General features: G+C 31.5%; 3 protein-coding genes across 3 annotated transcripts in view; 2 read left to right on the top strand and 1 right to left on the bottom strand.

The window, feature by feature from the left end:
• The window catches only part of LOC137638796 (carbonic anhydrase 2-like), a 22,076-nt gene extending 18,442 nt beyond the window's left edge, over nucleotides 1-3,634 (top strand). The window contains exons 2-10 of the mRNA XM_068371171.1: nucleotides 20-186; nucleotides 406-494; nucleotides 951-1,069; nucleotides 1,771-1,806; nucleotides 2,137-2,304; nucleotides 2,650-2,788; nucleotides 2,920-3,092; nucleotides 3,254-3,411; nucleotides 3,557-3,634. Of these exons, the coding sequence (XP_068227272.1) occupies nucleotides 20-186; nucleotides 406-494; nucleotides 951-1,069; nucleotides 1,771-1,806; nucleotides 2,137-2,304; nucleotides 2,650-2,788; nucleotides 2,920-3,092; nucleotides 3,254-3,411; nucleotides 3,557-3,634 (1,127 nt within the window). The remainder of the gene's footprint in view (nucleotides 1-19; nucleotides 187-405; nucleotides 495-950; nucleotides 1,070-1,770; nucleotides 1,807-2,136; nucleotides 2,305-2,649; nucleotides 2,789-2,919; nucleotides 3,093-3,253; nucleotides 3,412-3,556) is intronic.
• Nucleotides 1-10,000, bottom strand: part of MED24 (mediator complex subunit 24) — a 349,247-nt gene that overhangs the window by 296,318 nt on the left and 42,929 nt on the right. The window lies entirely within an intron of this gene.
• The window catches only part of LOC137644497 (carbonic anhydrase 2-like), an 11,164-nt gene continuing 5,290 nt past the window's right edge, over nucleotides 4,127-10,000 (top strand). Inside the window, exons 1-3 of the mRNA XM_068377472.1 lie at nucleotides 4,127-4,198; nucleotides 8,326-8,374; nucleotides 9,053-9,223. Of these exons, the coding sequence (XP_068233573.1) occupies nucleotides 4,151-4,198; nucleotides 8,326-8,374; nucleotides 9,053-9,223 (268 nt within the window). The 5' untranslated portion in view covers nucleotides 4,127-4,150. The remainder of the gene's footprint in view (nucleotides 4,199-8,325; nucleotides 8,375-9,052; nucleotides 9,224-10,000) is intronic.

The following is a 10,000-nucleotide window of genomic DNA, read 5'->3' as shown; positions in this document are numbered from 1 at the left end:
ATCTAATCATCATTGGCAGACAGAAATACACCCAATAACCTTCAGACTGGATCCCGGGAAACCCAGGACACATTTAGCTCCCCAACAGACATCATAAAACTGGATCCGCTGACTTGGAAGACGTTCGAATCAGGAAGACTGTTCTTCCCAACCAGAAATCCATACGAGAAGACCTGGATTATTCGGGTGAGTCGGAAATGATAAGTTTAACATTTTTGCCATTTATTAATTATTGATTGTTGATGTAAACTTTGTTGTTTAGAAGGGAAAGCGAATGTGAAACAAAATTCACCCGCACAAAGGAGAACTTGATCACAAAATATATTTCATGGTCTAACGCTTAAAAAAATACAATTTGTTTGACCATTGCAATATTTTTATCTGAAATTCTTGTTTTTTTTTCAGGCGCCAAGGACATTGATCACATTGGGATGCGAAGCCGAGTTTCCCGGAAATAACTGTTATTCCGCGTCTCTCACAATTGGGTTGAACAGGTAAACAAACATGAAGGGAAAACCATAGATGCTATAGGCTATAAAATGAAAAAGTAACAGACAATAACTAGGAGAAAGATGGGTTCTTAGAATTTCGAATAAATTCAATTGACCCAGCACCTAAATAATAGTTTCAAGTTTTTAAGATATGAATTTGTTTTTTTACAGGAAGGAATTACAATATACATATATATATACACACATTCTGCCTTTTGGTCCATTTGAATATTCACATGAATCGTATAGATATAACACTAAGTTAAAAACTCAAGGATATGACGTTCCATGAAGCATGTATTTCTGGACCAAAGGTAAACTTTGTGTGCACGCAAGGACACATACAAATATGTATGTGTATATGTGTGAGCAAAGTATATTGCAGCTTGTCGAAATCTAGTTGAAACGAATCCTCGTAAGTGCCACTTTATAACTACACTGAGGCTTGATTTCCCTTAGGTATTGTGGAGGCTCTAAGCAGATCGGTCCTCTCACAGCACACGACAGCCTCTTTCTGGTCTACAAAACCCGCGTCACAAAGAGCCAGTTCAGATGCACAGTTTCTTCTTCTTATCCAGGTGAAAATAAGTTTCAGTACTTCATTTTTGTTTCTTATATAGATTTGAGTTCTATGATCCATTTCTTATGTTTCCAATGTTTGTAATCCATTGTAACACACTAGAATATTCTACACATAAACGCCAGAAAGATTATTGTACCTAAATATTTCTTAAAAGTCTTACTCCCGACATTTGTGACTATCTAAATCCTCAAAATAATCAGATACGTGCAAGATGAAAAAAGAATTATTATTAAAACTATTAAGTAGGCATACTATGATCTTTATAAATAAAAAAACACTTAATAATTACACATGAAAGATGGCCTGTACCACTTGAGATGGCCTTGCCTGTACCCTTTTAAATCTTGATAAATCGTATGCACTGGAAATATCGGATGTAAATCAACTGTCACATGATAGATAGTTCAATATGCATCAGTGGTATCTAATGTGTCACTTATGTCATTGAAGCACAAGCAACCAGCTGAACAAAAATCCAGATAAATCGAAAAATCAAAGTTTTTCTCTGTAAATCTGTTGCGTAAAGGTATTTATTAGTTTTTCTTTTGTTTCTTTAGATTTACAGCTGAAGATTATAGATATTTTACTTATTTCTTAGGTCTGCATCGAAACGTGTAGAGTCTTGCCTTTATTTGCTATATAAAACATTGGTCAACAATCTTTTTTTGTTTCTAACCATCAAAATTTATATTTCAGTTTCTGATTCAGACTGGTCTTACTTCGGAGTCAACGGTAAGTTGTTGCCATACGATGTAAATGTGAAGCTTCTATGGTTAAGACATATATATATATATATATATATATATATATATATATATATATATATATATATATAAATATATATATATATATATATATATATATATATATATATATATATATATATATATATATATATATATATATATATACTGGTATAATATCAGTAAAACTATATGTACCTTTATGACAACATCAATCAGAAAGCCTCGTTTAGATATTTCTTCATTAAGTTCCGTACTTCTTTGAATGTGCAAACTACAGTACTTGAAGTCCTCATACATTACATCCTTCCTCCCAAAGGACCCAGCCGATGGTTTCAAACTTTCCCAACCTGCGGAGGTAAGAATCAGTCTCCCATTGACATCAGAACTTATGATACGTTGGGCGAGTTCCCCTGGAAGCTTCTGGGCCTCCATGGTTACACCGAGACTCCTCCGTCTATGGTGCTCAACAACGGAGGCAAATTTGGTAATGTTTCATTTCACCATCCTTCAGTTATTCAATATTCATGTTCTTTGTCTTCAGCTTTTCCCATTTCCATAAAGGGTCCTTGTTTCTATTCAGCCTTCTCTATCTTCCTCGTCCTGTATACTTGTTCTAATTGACCTTTTTTCTTCATGTCATTCAATAATTTATCTTTCCACTTGAAATTTGGCCTTCCCCTCCTTCTCTGGTTATTCAATATTCATGTCTTCTCAAGTTCAAAATTAGAAAATAAAATCATTATTAATTGAAATATATGCTACTTGTATCTATTTCAATACATAAAGGAAAAAAACTTTCTTTTCCAATTCCGAATTAATTTTATTCCAGTTTTTCTTGAGGCGCGTCACCAACCGTACGTAATGGGGGGAAACCTTCCCCTCAATCAAAAGTACATTCTGGAAGGGGTCATTTTCCATTGGGGAGCGACAGATTATGCCGGTTCGGAACACACAATCGACAGGCGAAGGTTAGTCCTCTCTTCTAATCTTCAGCTGAGACTATCCAAACATATGGCTAAATCTAGTAAACTGAAAACAACTGTATTTACCCCGCCACTATACCAATAGGTCCACTAAATTTGTATTTTGTCCGGTGCAGTTACGCTGCAGAAATCCAGCTGGTGCATTTCAACAGCAAGTACGGAAGGTATCAAACGGCACTGAACAAAAGTGATGGTGTTGCCATCTTCAGTATCTTCTTAGATATAACCCAGAGGGACAACCTCTTTCTCGACCCTGTAATTTTGGGGCTAAGAAACATAAGGAATACTGGTAAGATGACCAAAAACATGTTTTCACTACCTTTTTCTTGAGAGCTGCAGAACAGTAGTTTACCATGAGATTTAACGCTGTTTCACGTTTATGAAGAAATATGTCAATATAAACATTTAAATAGCATAACAATAAAAACTAAATCCTCTTTTTTCTTGCAGGCATATCAACTGATATAATTCCGTTCCCAATCAGTAACTTGCTACCTGAAAACTACAACGAGTTCTACCGCTATATTGGTTCCACGACTTTTCCTCCCTGCGAGGAAGGAATAATCTGGACTATATTTAAGAATCCTATAACCATCTCTTCCCGTCAGGTAGGTTCTTTTTACATCTATAATCTTATTTGGTCCACATTATAAGCTTACTGAATTAGTAGTTTATTTTAAGAGTTAACAAAACTTTATTCCTTAATTTGAATACTAAAATTTTATTTCCTGGTGTATTATTTGCTTATTACAGGAATTTTTCACTAAGCTTTATGTTCCTGAATCACAATCCTCAGCTATACTACTACGTATAGCTCTCGGAATGTTATAAGAAATTTCTTAAGGTGATATAATAGTAAAAAGTAAAGATGATACATATAAAATCTGTATGATAACAATAGCTATTTTTAGAAAGGTCAGTCAACAAAGTATGAAATAGAGTTCCATAATAACCAGGTATATATAACACTGACATTGATATTTTCGGGCATCCCTATGGATATAAATATTCTAATGATGGGAGATCTTCAGGAAGGGTTAAAAGGAGATTAAATCTCGGAGCATATGACTCCTTTAACCTCTGAGTATACTAAAAAAAAAAAAAAAAAAAAAAAAAAAAAAAAAAAAAAAAAAAAAAAAAAAAAAAAAAAAAACGTTCATAAATTCTACGATGCGTTAAGCTCTTACAAACAATTCATGTCGCTGAATATTATTCACAAGAATTCCACGAGCACTTGTGGAAACACGTAATGAGTCAGTAATGTACATATTGTCGGACTACACTGATTACAACAGCCATTCTCCGCAGCTGGATGAGTTCCGTTTCCTGGAGGACGCAGATGGACTAATGATCAGCAAGAACGTTCGCCCCACCCAGCCTCTTCACGGACGCACTGTAAGATCACTATTCTTCTGTCTGTTATCCGTATGTACGTATGTCTTGGTGTGACTGAACTCTTGATGTGCTTGAATTCAGATAATTTACTAGACAAAATGTACCCTACTTAGCTCTTTGAGAAAAAAAAATCAACGAAGTTAAAGCACAAATTTATGATTTAAGAGCTTCTGCTATTATGACGACGAAAATGGCTACAAACAAAATAGCAGGAGGGAATAGTTTTGTCTAAACACATAATGTTTGGCACTATTATCTAACGTAAAGTTATAAAATAGGTAACAACAAACATCACAACTCAGTCCCCTGGTACCATTCAGAAATACATAACTATATGCGGTTTGATAAGTTTAATGCGAGGCAATGGATCACTTCCTTCAAGAATTGAATCAGTAATAAATATGTCAACAACTTCTAATAAATAAAAACAAACGTATCAATTATTATCTAAATCTATTCAGATTTATAATGCAATCTTCAGTTTAATTCTATCTTTATTCCTTAATTAGGTACGATACGAAACGTCAATGAAAGTTTGATAGCACAAAACCTGAACCAGAATTGATAAGCAAAAAGCTATCAATTCATTTACAGAATATCATGTGAACAAAAGTCTTATCCATATGCAAAATATTTCTGAGACTTTTATCGAACTTTGCCTCAAAATTCATAGTTGAGGATTGTCTATTTGTAAAAACTTTTTTTTTCTTTATCATAGATCATTTACTTAGAATGAATTAATGTGTGAACAACGTGTATGCATTAACACATACGTAAATGCAAACACGCATATATATATATACACACACATATTTATATATATATATATATATATATATATATATATATATATATATATATATATATATATTTATATATAAATATACATATATATGATAAATTTTGCAAATTTAGATGAGTTTTTCATATTCAAATAAGCCATATATTTTTGATAAATTAATGTCAGGATCCTGTCTGTTATGTGTATGTATGTACGTCTTGGTGTGACTGAACTCTTAATGTGCTTGAATTCAGATAATTTACTAGACAAATTTGACCCAACTGAGCTCTTTGAGAACAAAAGATATCGACGAAGTTAAAGCACAAATTTATGATTTAAGAGCTTCTGCTATTATGACGACGAAAATGGCTACAAATAAAATAGCAGGAGGGAATAAAGTTTTGTCTAAACACATAATGTTTGGCACTATTATCTAACGTAAAGTTATAAAATAGGTAACAACAAACATCACAACTCAGTCCCCTGGTACCATTCAGAAATACATAACTATATGCGGTTTGATAAGTTTAATGCGAGGCAATGGATCACTTCCTTCAAGAATTGAATCAGTAATAAATATGTCAACAACTTCTAATAAATAAAAACAAACGTATCAATTATTATCTAAATCTATTCAGATTTATAATGCAATCTTCAGTTTAATTCTATCTTTATTCCTTAATTAGGTACGATACGAAACGTCAATGAAAGTTTGATAGCACAAAACCTGAACCAGAATTGATAAGCAAAAAGCTATCAATTCATTTACAGAATATCATGTGAACAAAAGTCTTATCCATATGCAAAATATTTCTGAGACTTTTATCGAACTTTGCCTCAAAATTCATAGTTGAGGATTGTCTATTTGTAAAAACTTTTTTTTTCTTTATCATAGATCATTTACTTAGAATGAATTAATGTGTGAACATCGTGTATGCATTAACACATACATAAATGCAAACACGCATATATATATATATATATATATATATATATATATATATATATATATATATATATATATATAAATATATATATATACATATATGTGTGTTTGTGTGTACACACACTAGTGTATGCTACACGTCAAAAATGACAGCTAAATATTTCGATAGATATGCACACACAAATTCAACCCTTTCCTAACTTCAACCCCTCTCACCAGGATATAATTACTACCTCTCCCCCTACCCAAGGAACGATGAGAGAGTGTGTCCAGAAATATAAATATATATATATATATATATATATGTATATATATATATATATATATATATATATATATATATATATATTATATATATATATACATACATATATATATATATTGTATATATATATACATATATATATATATATATGTATATATATATATATATATATATATATATATATCTATATATATATATATATATATATATATACAATCACACACACACACACACACACACACACACATATATATATATATATATATATATATATATATATATATATATACAATCACACACACTCATATATATATATATATATATATATATATATATATATATATATACAGTATATACATAAATACGTGTGTGTGTGGCGTGTCATAATCATGATCTCTAAAATTTTCGATTCCCTCACATTTGGAATTTTTCTTTAACATAGAGCCTGAATTAGAATAAAAAGATTAATGAAGAAACCTTATCATGTTGAGGTGAGGTGAAGAGCAGTTAAGGATAACCATCTTACTATTGGAATCCTACGGGTGCGTTGAAAATTTTCAGTGAAAACCGTGACCTGAGCATCGTTATCATCTTCCCTATATAATAAAGAGCAAGTATCTGCTTACACACACACACACACACACACACACATATATATATATATATATATATATATATGTGTGTGTGTGTGTGTGTGTATCTTCTTCTCCACCGTTATCCCTACATTAAAGGGTCGGTTGCATGATGTACCCTCTCCAATGCCTTCTATCAAAGGCATTCTCTTCCACCAAAACTTTTCTCTTCATATCATACCTCAGCTTATCTCGCTATCTAATTTTCTGCCTCCCTCTTGATCTTCTCCTCCTACACATACACACACATATATATACATATGTATATATATATATACATATATATATAATATATATATATATATATATATATATATATATATATTTATTTATATAGTATGCTGTTTACGGTTTCCTTATTAGTAAAACGCCACAAGACTTGCAAAGCTTGCTTATTAGAATGCATGAATTATCACATGAGGTTGAGCTCAAGATAAATAGAATAAAGATGATGAGAACAGAATATGCAATGGAAGACGAAATATCATTAGAAGGAAAAAAGAATTAATGAGGTGGAATCGTTTAAGTATTTAAGAACTATGATCTCTGATATAAGGTCTTTAGAATTGGAGTTTAATGAAAGATCAAAAAAGCAAACCAGACAATGGCTAGGTTAAATAAGATCTGGAAATCAAATCGCATGAAATTACATAAAAAAAATCAGGCTATATATCAGTTTAGTGAGATCGGTGTTACTGTATGGACATGAGTCGTGGTATGACAATGAAACAATATTCAACAGATTTTGAAGATTTGAGAACAAAGCCCTAAAAAGAAAATTAGGAGTTAAAGGGCACTATAAAAGAGATTACTTAAGTGCCATATGTGGAAAAATAATGGCAAGGGGTAGATGGAGATGGTTTGGGCATGCTCTTCGCACTCCCCAAGATAGATTAGTTCACCAAACTTTCAACTGGGCTCCACAGGGCAATAGAAGAGTTTACATGGCTGAGGACTATGACGCATGAAGTAGATGATGAATGGAGAAGTATTCATTTAAAAGCTCAAGATAGAGACGACTGGCGAAATCTTACTGAGGCCCTTTGCGTCAATAGGCGAAGGAGATGATGATGATGATAATGGTGATATATATATATTTATCCATCTATCTATCTATCTATCTATCTATCTATCTATCTATCTATATATATATATATATATATATATATATATATATATATATATATATATATATATATATATATCTTTCCAGTCACGCTCAGCTGCATGACCAGGCGCATATCTAATCGGTCTCTCCCCATCCCCCGGGTAGGGGAGAAGAGAGAGTAGTAGTCATACCCTGGGGAGAATAGTTGTAGTAAGGAATGTTGGAGGGGTTAGGCTGCATCAGTATGTGTGCGACTGCATGTGTACATATCTATCTAAATATTTAACCGTCATTTTTGACAGGTCGTGTACCCTAGTAAATATATATATACTATCCATATACATTTATGTGTGTGTGCACTTACATGTTTTACTGCCTCTCCCTCTGTGTTCCAGGTGTCTGTCGGACAACAAACCCCGTCGTGGAGTCACAGTGGTCCTGATGGTAAGTAGTTTCGATGAAAACCGCAATACAAATGTCAAATTATTATTATTATTATTATTATTATTATTATTATTATTATATATACATATATGTATGTATGTGTATATATATATATATATATATATGTATATATATATACATATATATATACTATATATATATACATATATATATATATATATATATATATATATATATATATATATATATATATATATATATATATATATATATATATGTCCGTGTGTGTGTGTGTGTGTGTATTTAGGAAACTGTATTTCTTTCTTTCTTGATTTAAAACGGTGATTTATTTGGAATATCAGTCACTTAAATGAGAAGTAAAACATGAGAAATTGTGAGAGAAGAGGCATTGTTACGTGACCAGACTTGATATTTTTATGTAAATACACAAAATGTTCACGATAAATGTAACTGCATGATAGTTTAGTTAATATACGTATAAACCTACTGTCTTTAAACAATTAATTATCTTTCTTAGATTTCAATCTCATAAAAACATACACACACTCACGCACGTGTGTGCACACACATACATTATATATATATATATATATATATATATATATATATATATATATATATATATATATATATATATATATATATATATATATATTTATGTATGTGTGTGTGTAACAAAATATTTTTCTTACTCAGGTCAAAATGTCTGGTCGTCCAAGATCAGTGCCTCGTGTGGCGGAGAGAAACAGAGTCCCATAAACATCGACACAGTATCAGCCCGGATCGGAATCACTTGGAGTCGTCTGTTTCTGAAAAACTTTGATCAGATCCCCAGGCGACTGACGTTGCAAAATAACGATAATGGAGGTGAGCCACTGTATATAAAGAGCTAAGTAGATAAAAGTGATATGACAAGATTTACCGGTGTTAAGCTTTTCTAAACTGTCTTTTGGAGGGTCCACTAACGCAATGAGGGACAATGCTTTTGGTCGGGGTAAAAAGTGGCGCTCTCTCAGAGAATTTTTATTGCGCACTCCGGGACGTCAAAAGTTTATGAGATATGAGCTTCTGGTTTATTGCATTATGTAGAGGAATGCTTCATCTTTTATATGATGTAAGCAGAATATCTTTGCAATTCCTAAAGATATTAAAAAGGCGTCATGAACGTGAATGTATTTTGGGAGAAAGGTAGATTTAAAAAAAAATAACCTTTAAAGGTAAAAGAAAACTTATGCGATAACTGAGTAGAAATGGTAAATTTTCCTCGGTGATACAATGAAGTAGATATAAATATCATTGGTAAAAATCTGTGACTTATCAGAAAATGCTAAATTTTAAAAATGTAATTTTGATATTTTTTTCAATCTACCTACATTGACGTTTCGTATCGTACATAACTAAGGAATAAAGATAGAAAAAAGCTGAAGATTGTATTAGAAAGCTGAATAGATATTCTATATAACCTATAAAAAAACTATATCCATTGTTTGAAAGAAATTGAGCAATTGATGTTAGATTATGGACAAGTTTTTAGGGGTATAAGAAAATTTACGATAAAGATTTGTATATAGATATTTGCATATTTTTATATAATTCCATATAGCATGTGAAAGAACAAGAAATATTCTTCCAAATGTAATAAAA

The sequence above is a fragment of the Palaemon carinicauda genome, chromosome 1, assembly GCF_036898095.1.
Source record: "Palaemon carinicauda isolate YSFRI2023 chromosome 1, ASM3689809v2, whole genome shotgun sequence".
NCBI lineage: Eukaryota > Metazoa > Arthropoda > Malacostraca > Decapoda > Palaemonidae > Palaemon > Palaemon carinicauda.
This window is presented reverse-complemented; position numbering and strand designations above follow the sequence as displayed.